Below are 15,991 nucleotides of genomic sequence, written 5' to 3'. Positions count from 1 at the left end.
TAAGGATCTAGTTAAATATGTCCAAGCATTGCCAAATTTTGACGAGAAATATGTAGAAGTCTTTTTTCATTTCATTTGAGAACATGGCTAAAAAAGGACATGGCCAATGACCATGTGGATGGTGTTGCTCCAATCAAAGTAGGTAGATAAGAGTTGATGAGGTATTTGCATTACTACCAGAGGTGGTGTCTAGGGATTATGATGACATGAAAACAAAACACCTTAAGTGCATACGAGCTAACACCAGGAGCCGATAGAAAAAGTTTTAGGTACCTAAGGAGGGAAACTAGTCAAATGTACATAGAATTTGAAAGAATCAAACAAAGTAATTATGATAGAGAAGTAAGGGCTTTGAAAATAGATCAAACATATGATGCTCTTAGAGAGCTGGTTATTTTGGAGCAGTTCAAAAATTCATTTCCTTAAGTAGTGAGCACTCATGTGGAAGGGCGGAGTTAAGACTGCAAGATTAGCAGATGATATATGAGGTGGTTCATAAATTAAAATTTGACTTCTGACACCAGTTTCAATCTGTGAAGAATAAAAATTGGGGAAAAGACAAATCCTCAGGTGGTAAAGGAAAAGGAGACCATGACAGTAGTGCAGATAGTTTAGCACAGGGTAAAGCGATAACCCATGAGGGGAAAAAAAAGAGCAGTAAAAAAGCACAGGAGTTTTCACCGTAATGAAGCAGGCCACATGAAATCAGTGATGCTTGTCCAGAAGAAGCATTGAGAGGACGGATGAGGGAAATCAGGATAAACCAGTGAGTGTTGTTGAAATGGTAAAGCACAGTCAAAGTTAAAACTCTGCAAAAGAGTTTACAACCTGATCGGGGGTTGGTTGAGAAGAATTTATTTATGTGTAGATAAGGTTGACTCATGTATGCCAGCACGAGCAGGTAAAGAAATTAAGATTTTGAGAGATATGGGAGCAAATCAATCTTTGATGATGAGAGATGAGGAAATACGTAATTCAAGTTGAGTATTGCCAGAAAATATGTGGAATTCATGGTGAGAGGAGCAATGTTCCATCATATAAAGTGAGGTTGCAGAGTCCGCTGTAAAGTGGTGGTAGGTATAATAGAGGAATTCTTGGTTCAGGAAATACAGTTTATCTTCGATAATGATATAATTGGATCATAGGTGAGAGTGATGTCTACAAAGGTTGAAAAACCAGTGGAATATCCTGAAATTTTCCCTGACTGTGTGGCAACATGCTCACAAAGGCCACAGGTTGAAGCAGGAGGAGAAATCAAGGAATAAAAATAAGGAAGTTGAAGTTGCATGATCAGAAACTATGTTTAATTGCATTATAGAATCCCTACAGTGTGGAAGCAAGCCATACAGCCCATCCAGTCCACAGCAACCCCTGAAAAGCATCCCACCCACACCCACCCTCCTACCTATTTCCCTGTAACCCTGCATTTACCATGGTTAATCTATCTAACCTGCATGTCTCTGGACATTATGGGCAATTTAGCTTGGCCAAACTACCCACCCTGCATGTCTTTGGATTCTGGGAGGAAACCAGAGAACCCAGAGGAAATCCACACAGACACAGGGAGAGAATGTGGAAACTCCACAAAGTCAGTTGCCTGAGGTTGGAATCAAACCCAGCCCCCTAGCGCTTTGAGGCAGCAATAGTAATCACTGAGCCACAGTGCCAAATGGTTGAGAAAAAACATGAATCGGAAGAGAAATGCTGCTTTTAGCTATAACAGAGAGAGGAATAAGAGCTTCCACATCCAGCTTCAAAACCCTAGCAACTGCAGAAAACTAAAACTAAAACTCTTGGTTCTTGGGAGCATGACTCAACCCTTCAGGCAGCTTCTATTATCCTAACTTAACTCCAAATGCCTCAAACTGTTTATTGGCTTTGTACAGACAGCTCAATACCTCTGTCTCAACCTTTCTTCATTAAAATACAACAGGACAAAATACTCCTCTTAAAACCATTGAATTATCACACCAATTATTGCAGTTAATAGAGGCCCATAAAGTCAGAAAGGATGGCACAGTATGACAGCTCATACACAGTGATGCTGCAGAATAAGAAATATGTATGACAAGAGTATGCTATTGTCTACACACGCCATGGACATTTAGTAAGAGGGTGATTTTTAAATTCCTTTAATGCTCCAAAAGGAAAATTACTGTAAGTCTGGTTAAGTAAAAAAAGATCCCATGTTAGACTTTTGTCTTTTTGGCGAGAATGGAGGTGTACAAGTGAAATTTCAGACTCAAAATAGTCTTAGATTAGATAAAACAGTTTGCTAGAAGAAACCAACTGACCCTAGTTTTAAGGAATGCAGAGAAAATGACAGACAACAAAAAGAAGTCTGCATTTATATAGCACCTGGTCACATCTCACTGAAATGGTGTTTTGTAGAAGGATGTGCTACTCTGATGTTGAGACACTTTGTAAGGAAGTTCAACAGTTGTGTTACAGATACAAATATCCCGCAAATTTAGAATGAGACGAATATGCTGTGCTACCGTAATGAAACTAAGGGCTGAAGATGCTGGAGATCTTAAACAAAAACATAAATTCTGATGAAGAGTCACCAGACTTGAAATGTCAACTCTGCTTTCTTCCCACAGATACTAGCAGATCTGCTAGGTTTATCCAACAATTTCTGGTTTTGTTGCTGTGATACTGTTTTAGGTGGTGCTCATTGATGGAGGAAGGCTGGCCAAGATACTGGGGGAAAATCTACTTTCACTGTCTGAATTCTAGTATATACATGCAGAAAGTCATCTCCATTAAGCTCTTTCTGAGAAATAGTCTCAAATGTTGTGAAGATGACCGTCTTAAGAGGACAGTCTCCTGGCAAAGATGGAGTAATGTATTAGTTTGACAGGTCTCCTTTTAAAGTCTTACTTTAAAGGGCTTACTTTATCAAAAAGGTGACAAAATGATAGAACCTGTGGAACTAGTCAGCTCTAGCAAACATCAGTCATGTCCAACATAAACAAAGAGCTATGCTCAGAGTAACTCATACATGACAGGCCTTAGGGCTGTGGTCATGGGGTAATAAACAATCACACCCAGCGTGTCTGGTGACTTCAAAAAGTTATATATTTTTTTAAATTCTTCTACATCATATAAATATTTAATCCAAACAGGTTTTGAAAACTTCAAAAGAAATTCAATGAAACTTGACAAAAAGAACTCACCTGTTCAGGCTTGATTGAATCCTTATTCTGGTGACTTTTACTTGAAGCATATACTTTGAAAGGTACCATCCCCAGAGCAGCTGGAAGTGCTGACAATCTAACAATCTGCGAGAATCAAAATCAAATTACTTGGCATTCCTACTGAATGGAGTCATTTTTCGGTCACTAATATCAGGGCTAAAACTCACCAGTTCAGTAGTTACATCAGTTTGTGCACTCAATCCATACCTCTCTTTAAAAGAAATGCCTGAATAATTCATTGCGCTGTTCCTTTCTCCAATGTAAAACTGATCATAAAAATAAACAGAACATGCAAAACGCCCTCCTTTCCTATTTGTAACTGATTTAAACAATTGTAATTTTGCTTACTAAGGATCAAGAACCAAATAATTGCTGTGAAACAAGAACTGAAATTATTTGCAAAGGGCAATTATGTTGAAGCCAAATAAATTGGACATCATCAAAACTTTGCACTCCTCCATTACAACCAGTGACTATGCTTAAAAATAGCTGTAAATCACTTTTGACATGTCAGATGCTATATAAATGCACATTTACTATTTCTTTTAACCAAGCCGAGAAGCACTTCCTGACTGAAGAGAAATGTCTGCTTCCAAGTTTGGTTCCTCCTTCTGAAATCAGCAAAGCACTGGGAAATCTTGCAAAAGCATTTAAACATAGAAAGGAAATTTAATTTAATGCCTCATCTTGGCAAGTCTCACAGAAACTTTAATCACTTAAATCAAGTGACAGGGAGCTGGCTTACTTTCCCATAACCTATTGACTGTAGTTTTCATGTCAACGCTAAAATATATTCCAATAATGAAACACTGCGACAATTCTATTTTCTCTTATTCCCTAATATGCTCAAGGCTAGTGAAACTACACTTCCAAACACAAGCATGATTGGTACTGACCCCAGACTTAACACTTTGTTAGTTTAAAAAAAAGGCTTGATTTTGAGCAATAAATTATTTCACAAACTATGCTCTCTCAGAAGACAGCATCCATTGAAAGTACACGTGTTTATGGCAGGGGGAGGAGAGAACAGTTCTCTGCCCAGAGTTTACTCAATTTTTGTGAAACATTTGAGTCAAGTTACAGCTCTGATATCAAACAACAATCAGATGATTTTTTTGATAAATATTTGGCATCATAAATCATTTTTATGTATCAGTGTTGTCTTTCAAAACCACATTTGCAAAATTAGACATTATCAATGAAGTGCTGCAACAGTACACAGATCCAGTTTAAGGGGCATTCAGCCTGCATTTAAAATACAAGCACTGCGTCTGTAACTTCCTGCAACGCAAGTCTGCAGTCAGAACCTGGGTTCTTTTAGTCTTATTCTACTGTGTTCCACAAGCACAGTTAACTTTCACCTGATTGTGTACTTGGGTTGCTTTTACAGGACAATACCTGTCAAATTGTCCCTCGGAGGTAAATCAGATGGCAAGTGATACTGAGCAAAACAAAAACTCAGAAGGAACGTCTGCTTGCTGAAGTAGACGGCTTTTACACAGGCACTGCCACTGCATTGGCAGTGAATGTGCTCCATCTGCAGTTGAAACAAATGCAGCACAAGTTTAATTCTAAGGCTGCGACAAGATACGCTTGGAAAAGTTAAAAATAAATTGTTACAGATTTGCAGTTCCAACAGAATAGAGTTTGTAGCTCTAGAGGTCAGGTATACAACAGATTTTGTCTCTTAACATACCTTTGTGAAGAGCCGTGGGACCACTCGAATATACGAATTTATTGCTGTCTGCTTTGGTGATAGAAGCACGAATGGACAAAATATGGTTCTCCAGGTTCAGATAAAACAGTACTAACATTCCAAGCTCAGACATGGCTGTGATTAGTGAAAGTGTAAACTAGGGGAATCCAGAACTCAGCTAATGTCCTGAGGACCCCGGGTTCAAATCCTGCCAAGGCAGATGATGGAATGTGAATTCAATAAAAGTATTTAGAATTAAGAATCTACTGATGGCCATGAAACTATTCCTGGTTGTTGGGGAAAAATCCTCCTGGTTTTGGTACTTCAGGGAAGGAAATCTGCCACGCTCACAGTGTGGCCTACATGTGACTCCAGACCTACACCAATGTGGTTGACTGTCAATTGTTCTCTGAAATGACTTGGCCACGCAATTGTATCGATCGCTACAAAGTCTCAAAGAAATGGAACTGGATGAACCACCTGGCATCGATCTAGGCACTGGAAATGATAGCAGCAAAAACAGTCCTGTTGAGCCTGTAAATTCCTCCATACCAACATCCGGGGGGTTAGTGCCAAAATTAGGACAGCTGTCTCACAGGCAGGTCAAGCAACAGCCCATGTCAACAAGTGTGGAGCTGGAAAAGCACAGCAGGTCAGGCAGCATCCGAGGAGGAGAGTCAACGTTTCAGGGCATAGGCCCTTCATCAGGAATGGCTGAACAAAGAGTTACTTGAAAGAGAGAGTAAAAGCAGGGCCTGATCCTGTTTCTTAGTATATTCTGTTGCTTCTGTTCAGGTCTGCACTGTCTCCTGGACCTTCTCTCCTGCACTGTTCATATTCTTGCAGCCTCTGCTCTGACTAGATTTTTTTCCTTTTTGTTGCACAGTATAACAAATTAGAAACTGAGATTGGATTCATCCGAAAGATTTTTATTTATTCACTCATGGGACGTGGGTGTTGCTGGCTGGCCAGCGTTTATTGTCTGTTCCTATTTGCCCTTGAGAAGGTAGTGGTGAGCTGCTTTCTGAAACCATTGAAGTCCATGTGCTGTAGATAGACCACATTGCCCTGAGGGAACATCCAGGATTCCAGGATTGCGACCCACTGACACTGAAGGAATGGCGATATAATTCCATAGCAGGATGACAAGACGTTTGGAGGGGAACTGCAGGTATCCATTTCCTTCAACAGTTCTTAATATCACCTGCAATGAATTGGCTGAAGACTTGCATCTGTTATGCTGAGGAACACTGGAGGACGCCAAGATGGATCATCAACTTGGCACTTCTGGCTGCAGATTACTGCTAATACTTCTGCCTTATCTTTTGTTCTTATATTTGTTGCCCTTGGCCTTCTAGAAGGAAGTGGTTACGTGTTTGGAAGGTGCTGTCTCAGGATCTTTGACGAATGTCTGCCATGCATCTAGTAGACAGTACACTCTGCTGCTCCTGAGCAGCTGTGGTAGAGGGAATGGATGCTTGTGGATGTGGTGCCAATCAATCATGCTGCTTTGTCCCAGTTGGTGTCATGCTTGTCGAGTGTTGTTGGAGCTATACTCATCCAGACAACTGAGGACTATTCCATCACACCCTTGACTTATGCCTTGTAGATGGTGGGCAAGCTCTGGGGAGTCATGATGCGAGTTATTCAATATTCCTAGCTTCTGACCTGGTCTTGTAGCCACTCTATTTATATAGCGAGTCCAATTGAGTTTCTGGTCAATTATAGCACCCCAAATGTTGATAGAGGGGATTTAGTGATATCAAGGGATGGTGGTTACATTGTCTCTTATTGGAGGTGGTCATTGCCCAGTACTTGCGTGGTGTCATTATTATTTGTCATTGGTCAGCCCAAGCCTGGATACTGTCCAAGTCTTATTGCATTTTTACATGGACTGATTCAGTATCTGAGAAATAGTGAATAGTGCTGAACATTATATAATCATAAGCGAACACCCCCACTTCTGACCTTATAATGGAGAAAAAGTCATTGATGGTTGGGCCAAGGACACTAGCCTGAGGAACTCCTGGAGCGGAGATGACTGACCTCCAACATCCATGACCATCTTCCGATGTGCCAGGCATGATCCCAACTCTGGAGAGATTCCCCTCTCCCCCACCCATTTCCTGTCGACCGCAGTTTTACTCGGGCTCCTTGATGCCACACTCGATTGACTGAATGTCAAGGCTGTCACTTTCACTTCCCCTCTGGAATTCAGCTCTTTTGTCCATGTATGAATCAAGGCTGTAACGAGCTCAGGAGCTCACCACCACCTTCTCAAGGCAACTAGGGACGGGCAATAAACGCTGGCCAGCCAGCAATACCCCCACGTCCCATGAGTGAACAAATAAAAATCTTCTGGACAAATTCAATTTCAGTTTCTAATTTGTTATACTGTACAACAAGGAGAAAAAAAAATCTAGTCAGAGCAGAGGCTGTAAGAATATAAACAACGCGGGAAAGAAGGCCTAGGACAAAGTGCAGACCTGAACAGAAAAAGTACTAGGGAAACTTATGAGGCCAAAGCCAATAAATACCTGGACATGATGGGTTACATTCTCTGCTTTAAAAGGAAGTAGCTGGAGGTAGTGTATGCGCTGCTAGTCACCTTCCGAGATTACTTAGATACTGGAAAAGGCCCACAGGATTGGAAGACTGCGAATGAAATACCTTCAATTAGAAAGCTTTGGAGGTAAAAATAAATGTGCGATCAAAGGTCAATTGGCTTAATATGTGTAATTAAGAACAAAGGTTATAAAAGATGTGCTAGTAGAACATTTACAAAAAAAGAATAAAATCAGACTGAGTCAATAAGGCTTCATGAAGAAGAAATCATGCTTGACAAATTTATTAAAGTTCTTTGAGGAGTAACAAGCAGGATTGATATAGGAAACCAATAAATAGAATATATTTGTATTTTCACAGGTTTTCAATAACGACTTAATGAACCTACTGTGTGTGTGTGTGTGTGTGTGTGTCTGTAAGAGAGACTGTGTGTGTGAGTAGTACATTAACATGGATAAAGGATTATAACATAGAACATTACAGTGCAGTACAGGCCCCTCGGCCATCAATGTTGCAGCTAAGCTAACTAATACAAGCAAGGCTGAAAAAAGGGGTATTTTCAGGATGGTAACCTAAAATGAGTGGAGTGCCACAAGGATCTGTGCTGGAGCCGCAATTAATTTCAATATATATTAATGACTTGGACAATGAAAGTTAATGTATTATAGTTAAGAAGGTGGATGACACAAAAATAGTTGGAAGGCAAATGGGGATGATACGAAGACTCCACAGAGAAACACAAGCTAAGTAGGTGGGCAAAACCTTGTCAGATGGAATATAATGTGAAAACTGAGAATTATGGACTTTGGCAGGAAAAATAGAAGAGCTGAATATTATTTTAAAATGGAGGAAGCTGCAGCACAGAGGGGTTTGGAGGTCCTCCTGCATACATCACAGAAAGCTAGCATCTAATTTCAGTAGGTAAGAGGGAAGGCAAACAGACAGTAGGCCTTTATTTCAAAAAGAATGGAGTACATAAATAGGGAAATCTTGCTAAACCGATACAAGTAAACAGTCAGACCACACCCAGAATATTGTGAAAATTTTGCTCCTCTTACCTTGGGAAAGAGGCGTTAACACTGGATGCAGCCCACAGAATATTCACTCTGTTCTGAGTATGGAGAGAATGGCTAATGAAGGGTGGTTTAGGATTGGGTCTGTACTTCAGTTGAATTTTGAAGAATGAAATCATAGAAGATCTTTTAAGGGCTTGCAGAGGGATTGTGGGACAGTCCAGTTATAGAGAACATAATCTCAGAGTAAAGAGTTGCCCATCTAGTATAGAGATAAGGGGAATTTTTCTCTCTCAGAGGGTAATGAATCTATCACTTTTTTTTACCACAGGGGACTGCTGAGGCTGGGTTGCTAGATCGCTAAGTATATTCAAGGCTGATATTAATCGGTAAGGAAACCAAATGTTATGGGGGATTAGGCACGAAAGTGAAGTTGAGGATTATCAGATCAGCCACAGTGTCACTGAATGGCACAGCAGACTCCATGCTCGTGCAACTTATGGGCTAATGTCAGTTAATTGGTCAAGTAGGCAGAAAAATGACAAATGAAATTCCACCTGGAGAAGCGGGAAGTAATGGACTTGGAATTTCCCCTTCCCCCATCTCATCCTAGTTTCAAACTTCCAGCTTAGCACTGTCCCCTTGACTTGTCCGACTTGCCTAGCTCCTTTTCCACCTATCCACTCCACCCTCCCCTCCTTGACCTATCACCTTCATCCCCTCCCCCATTCACCCATTGTACTCTATGCTACTCTCTCCCCACCCCCACCCTCCTCTAGCTTATCTCTCCACGCTTCAGGCTCACTGCCTTTATTCCTGATGAAGGGCTTTTGCCTGAAACATCAATTTTGCTGCTCATTGGATGCTGCCTGAACTGCTGTGCTCTTCCAGCACCACTAATCCAGAATTTGGTTTCCAGCATCTGCAGTTATTGTTTTTACCTCCAGTATTGAACCAAAGTAAAAGTAAAGTGACAGGATTAGAAGGGAATAGAGCAAGTATTTTCTCACCTGGGGATGGTAGAGGTGTGGGATGCTTGCTCAAAGGTTACCAGAGGCTCTTCTTTGGCCAGCATGATCAATGGGCAATATGGCTTACTTTTGTGTCTTAAACTTTCCCTGTGTCAATGTAAAATTTTACTAAACACCCAGCAAGTGCAAAGATCTAACTTCTCCAATGCAATTTTCAGTGTCATGCTGTCGGCAGAATTTTTGTTTTAAACTGAAATTGGCCTTCAAAGCTAAAGAAAAAGCCCCAGGCCGCTAAAAAGAATCCTATATCTCAAAAAGCATTGATGCCCATGATTAGTACTCCACCTAGAGGGTAAAAGGTTCCTTCTACCCTACCATTAGTTAAGAAAATAAATAAATACTGTTTATAGAGGAGAGCACAGGATTCTCCATAGACAACAGTGTGATAGTTAGCTATAAATTTACAGGACCGCAATTATGAACCTTCAAATGACCATTAAATGCTGTCCAATACACTCTGGACAACACACACAAGGAGATTTGAAGACATGAAAAATTCAATTAAATTTTAGCAATGCTCTACCTGTTCCTCACTCAATTTCACTGGGTGAAGTAATTTGCTAATCACATGAAAGTATTACTGGGCTTTATTTGTAATTATATTGCACATGGTTTTATTGTGTGATTTTGAATGTAAGAGTAAAGTTTTCCACTGTTTATGACTCACCAGAGAGAATTAACCTGTTGTATTAGGATTAAGGAAGGAGTGTAGCTGGCTTTATCTTTTTTGAAAGAAGATTCATTTCATCCAACAAAATGTATTGATTATCAAAAAGATTTCTCAGTACTGTTAAGATTTTATTAATAGCTGAAATGCCTTTTTTGTATCACCATGGTTTCTTCTGTTGGTAACAAATAAATGAGGAATGACAGTTACTTCAGTCCTGTGGGAACATACAGTGTTATGTGGCCACTTCAGGACACTCCTTGTGTCTTCAGCAGCTGCTAGTGCCACTATGGTGCATTCATGAGGCTCAGACCTCTCAGGATAGCGTATTTGTACACTTGATCATTCTGCAGCTGAGAGCATACAAAAAGTGGGAGGAAGTAAAAAAAAATTGGCAGACAGTATGGATGTTGCTGTCCAAACCATATTCTGCTCTGAATACTGAGAATGGTGGTTCATTTGGGAGGTGAAAGCCAAGTCCATAATACCACGGGTAGCTCAGCTGTACAATGGGGGTACAAATAAGACTTGAATAGCCATACTGATTTTGATAGCCAGAGGAGTTGATCGACATTTTTGGGCCATAGACCTTCACTGAACAGCTGGAAAGCACACTGAGGTGAGGTGGTGGGTGGGTGGGTGGGTGGGTGTGGAGGGGGTAGCAAAGATTTTCCTCCATTTCAGCATGCTCTTAGTACACTTTCTCCCAGGTAAACCGGTTAAAGAAGGCATCTCTCAAGCCAGTCACTGTTCAAAACAGCCTTAGCAAGTATCTACAGCAAATAAGCAGTTATCAACAGTTACCTCCAATGTCCACAGTAAACTTTCAATTACCTCTTTTAAAGAAAACACTGCATTCATTCCAACAAAACTAGATATAAATTAATCCTACTCAAACCTTCAAAACTCAAGTCCTTCAAGTAAGATTAAACGTATGTCTTTGTAACATCAGTAATAAAGGGCGATTGCCTACAGCACATCCAACAGAATTTTTCTCGAGCATCTCGATGCTGGCAGATTGCCCATTTAACCCAGAGATGTATTTAGAATCACAGAATGGTTCCAACCTAACAGGCAGCATTGAAGACAGTTTACAAGAGCAACTGATGTAATCACACTCCATCACTACTTCTCTATTATGCCTAGTCACTACATATTAATCCTCTTTTACTTTCTAGTCAGGTTTGCTCTTCGTTTTAAGACCCTTATTCCATTTATACACCGATTGTTGTTGCTGTAACACGTGGAAGCTGCTAGACACAAATGTGGTCCACAGCAAACATGTCTGTAATATGTGCTTGCAGCTCGAAGTCCAAGCTGAGGAGCTGCAAATGTTGTACTGTACCAAGAAAGAGAAAAGTTACCTGAAGACTGTTCCAGAGGCCAGTTACACCACTCAGACTAGGCAATTCAAAATTGGTCAGTGATCAGGGACAGGAGGGTGTGACTGCAGGTGAAGAAGGTATGAGGATTCCAGCAGTTGCAGGTAGTGCTTGACCCCTACAATCGACAAGCAGTTATGAGAGTTTGCAGGCAGTGGGGACTGCAAGGTGGATAAGCAAACCGACCACACACCTTAGTAAATGGAACCATTCAAGTGCGGGTAGGAAATAGGAATTTCATTGTGTTCGGACAGTATAATTAGGGGGATGCATACTGAACTTTACAGGGGTGAGGGACTCCCAAAGATTGCCTTGTCTGCCGGGTGCCAGAGTTAAGGACATTTCTTTGGGGCTAGAGATAAACCTGGAGAGGGAGGGGAAGGATCCAGTTATCATCCACATTGGTGCCAACAACATATAGGATTTGAAAGGAGGTTCTACTGAAAGATTTTGAATAGTTAGGAGTTAATCTCAAAAGTAGAATTTCCAAGCTAACCATCTCTGAATTATTATCAAAGCCTCAGGCAAACTGGTACATAGTAAATAAAGTCAAGGAGTTAAATGTATGGCTTAAAGATTAATATGCATGAAACAGATTTCAGGTTGTGGAATACTGGCACCAGTATTAGGACAGACTTCATTTGAACTATGTTGGACTCGTGAATTGAATACCTAGAGCTGTAGACAGGGCTTTAAAGAAATTAGAGGGGAGGGAGAGTTTGAGAGGAAATGTAGGCATAAATAATGGAAGCTAATTGTATAATCACTTGTATAAAGGTGATAGAGGAAAGAACAGAGCATACAAACATAGATAAACTGAGTAAGTATAATCAAAGAAGGGAAGAAATGGTCAATAGGCAAAATCAGTGGCTTTTTACTTGAATGTGTGTATTCAGAACAAAATAAATTAATTGATAGCATAAATACAGGTTAATTGATTTGATCTTACAGTCATTACAGTGACACGGTTACAAGGATATTAAAACTGGGAAGTTTTGAAGCAGAAGTCCCTCTTGTCACAGAGTCCAGTTCATGGCAAGAGCTAGTGCTTGGGAATATTTTTTTTAAAATGAGTGGATGCTGTTGTGCTGCAGCTAAAATATATTTCAGGACGATCGGAAACTCTAAAGCTCTTACCACTTACTGAGTGTATTAAAAGGATTTGCAGGTTGATGATCAACCTGTTTGACCATGTAATAACTTCCATGGCCATTGAGTTGTGAAGCAGACTCTGACTGCGGGGTTTCTGCCTCAGAAGCTACCTGCTGCACCACAAGACCTCCTTGGAAAAAGTGGAATCTACTCAGCGAAAGAGGCCACACAACCCATATTTAATTCAGAGTTCTCAGGTAAGAATGCCTACTCTGAGAGGTTTACAGTCACCAGGTTTCAGACTTGAGCTCCAAACCCAACTCAGACTTTTAAAGACTTATCTGTACAAGGATGTTGCGGAGGTTAGAGGGTTTGTGGTATAGAGAGAGAGTGAATAGGCACGGGCTTTTGTCCCTGGAGTGTCGCAGATTGAAGTGTGACCTTGTAGAGGGTTATAAAATCATGAGTGGCTTGGGCAGGGTGAACGGCCAAGGTCTTTTTCTCAGGTTAGGGAAGTCCATAACTAAACAGCATAGACTTAAGGTGAGAGGGGAAAGATTTAAAAAGGGACCTAAGGGGCAATTATTTCACAGAGGGTGGTGCATATAAGAAATGACCTGCCAGAGAGAGTGGTGGTGGTGGCTGGTATAATTATAAAATTTTAAAAGGCATCTTGATGGGTACGTGAATAGAAAGGGTTGAGGGGGATATGGACCATAAGCTGGCAAATTTAGGATATTTGGTAGGCATGGATGAGTTGGACCAAAGGATCTGCTTCCATGCCGTTCAACTCTATGACTCTATGTTAAGAATAGTGCATTAATGAGTGATGAGTCTCAGTTTAGTAAGCATTAGACACTGCACTGCTTCCAATTGGGCACTGTTACACAAGCATGATTGAAGACAGCCAAAATGGAAAATGACAAAATTATCACCATTTTCTTCTGAAGTTGGGGCACATTAGTGATGTCAATTTTATTATGTAACTGCACTATATCTGACATGGGAGTATTTGATATTGACTGTCTGAAATCCCCAAGTGTTGACAGACTGTATCTCAACAGTATTTATGCTATAAAATTTAAAATGCATTTTCAGTAAGTGTTAAACAGTATTTCACTGCAGATCAGGCCACTAATATTTTGCCCATACTTATTTCAGCAGTCTAAATTCTAGGCACTGGGATTCCCACTCTAAATGCCTCTTCTCTCCTTTCGAACACAATGTAAAACATAATTATTGGCCAAGCTTTTGGGCACACATGCCCTAATAACCAAACTTTGTTTGACAACACTCCTGCGAAGGATATTTACATAATCAATTGAATTCTAAACATACACATGTAAACACAGCTACATATATAAAGCTATCTATAGTTATTAACACAACTGATCACACCACCTTCCTGCCAGTTCTGCTTCATTGGTCAGCTGGGGTGACATTCCCAGTTCAATTCTCATCCATCTGACATTAGTGCCTTCTCTTTCTATCTGTCATTATTACCATTGATGTTCCCCAAAAGAATATATCCATTACTCTCCATTCCTCATCAGAGCGTAAACCCTTGGCAATATCATCAGAAAGTAAAGTGTTCATCTCCATATCCAGCTCCCTCTCTAACAAAGGCAAAACACTGTCAAAGATGGAAATCTGAAACAAACACAAGGAAAGTTGGCAAGAGAAACAGAGTAAATGCTTCAAGCTTGTTGTGACATTTGTTCAGTTCTGATGAAGAGTCAACAGCGGATTTGAAACATTAACTTTGCTTCTCGCTCTGCAGATGCAGTGGGCCTGAATTTCTCCAGTCTTCTGTGTTTGTTCCAGCTCCAGGCAGCATCCCTCACAACTCTCCCTAAAAATGTAAAGGGTACTTGCCAACTCCCACCTGTTTGATCAAGCTTTGCTCACCTAAGCTATTGCTTTATGAGGCTGAGTGTTACAGTGTTTTGATCTTTCATGCTCCAGTGAAGCACGCCAGGATGGTTCATTCAATTAAAGGCGCTATATAAGTGTACCTTGTTAATCTATAAACTCTGACAGAGGAGCCGTCTTTCTGATATGTACTATCACTGAAACTGTCAGTCCATACAAGTACCAGGGCTCCTGTTACCGTGGGGCCACACAATACGGTCAATTGAATAACAACCACCAATGCCCGGCCTCTCGCCCCCGAACAAAGTACATCTGCCTGGCGACACTCACCTGAGACGCCATTATGGCAGCGCCGGCTCCGGGACATGCGTATTGCCCTCAGCGCCGGCTCCGGGTCATGCGCGATGCCAGACATGCCGGTAACAGAACATGCGCATTGCCCGGAGTGCCGGCGCCGTTACGTGAGCACGCCCGACGTCCGAACATGCGTAATGCCCGTGGTGCCGGCTTCAGAGCATGCGTACTATCTTCAATGCCGGCACCAGCGTTGGAGCATGCGCTTTGCCCAGGGTATGCTATCCATCACTTGGTAAAACGTTCAGTACTGGCTCAAGCTCAATCTTTTGGGTAGTCAGTGAGTGCTGTCTTCTTGGTGAAGTTACTATCACCAGAGTCATCTTCATGGGGAACTTATCATCATCATCATCCAGGGACCCCTTTTATGTTCTCCCTGAGGATGACTGTGTTGTTGATAAGTTCCCCATGAAGATGACTCCAGTGATAAGTGTGAAACAGATTAAAGTCATAGAGTTGTACAGCATGGAAACAGACCCTTCAGTCCAACTCGTCTTGGAGACCAGATATCCTAACTTAATCCAGTCTCATTTGCCAGCACTTGGCCCATATCCCTCTAAGCCCTTCCTATTCATATACCCAACCAGATGCCTTTAAATGCTGTAATTGTACCAGCCTCCACCACTTTGTCTGGCAGCTCAGTCCATACATGCACCACCCTCTGTGTGAAAAAGTTGCCCCTTAGGTCCCTTCTATATCTTTTCCCACTCACCCTAAATTGATGCCTCCTAGTTTTGGACTCGCCCAACCGAGGGAAAAGACTTTGCTGATTTATCCTATCCATGCCCCTCATGATTTTATAAACCTCTATAAGGTCACCCTTCAGCCTCCAACACTCCAGGGAAAACAGCCCAAGCCTATTCAACCTCTCCCAAAGCTGAAAACCTCCAACCCTGGCAACATCCTTGTAGAAGAACCAAGCAGCCAAAGAGTCCTCACTCCTCCCACAGGATGGGGACTGCATGTGTCAAAACAGGTACTCTCTCAGACAAGTCTCAGCAAATGGAAGCACCTGCTAAGTACATTCTGCAAATATAATCATATTTCAAGTTTTGCAACCCTTCCAATAGGAAGGAGACCAGAATTGTATGCAATATTCCAAAAGTGGCCAAACCAATG

At 41.2% G+C, this 15,991-nt stretch overlaps 1 protein-coding gene across 2 annotated transcripts in view; it reads right to left on the bottom strand.

Moving 5' to 3' along the window:
- LOC140495731 (MICOS complex subunit MIC27-like) overlaps nt 1-14,964 on the bottom strand; it is a 49,751-nt gene extending 34,787 nt beyond the window's left edge. Inside the window, exons 1-2 of one of the 2 annotated variants that reach the window (XM_072594777.1) lie at nt 14,849-14,964; nt 3,180-3,284 (exon numbers count right to left, since the gene is read on the bottom strand). In XM_072594777.1, coding sequence (XP_072450878.1) covers nt 3,180-3,284; nt 14,849-14,860 — 117 coding nt within the window. In that variant the 5' untranslated portion in view covers nt 14,861-14,964. Of the gene's footprint in view, nt 1-3,179; nt 3,285-4,598; nt 4,738-14,848 lie in introns of those variants that run through there. The other variant, XM_072594778.1, reaches the window with a different exon arrangement.
- Nucleotides 14,965-15,991: the final 1,027 nt, after the last annotated feature.

The sequence above is a fragment of the Chiloscyllium punctatum genome, chromosome 25, assembly GCF_047496795.1.
Source record: "Chiloscyllium punctatum isolate Juve2018m chromosome 25, sChiPun1.3, whole genome shotgun sequence".
NCBI lineage: Eukaryota > Metazoa > Chordata > Chondrichthyes > Orectolobiformes > Hemiscylliidae > Chiloscyllium > Chiloscyllium punctatum.
This window is presented reverse-complemented; position numbering and strand designations above follow the sequence as displayed.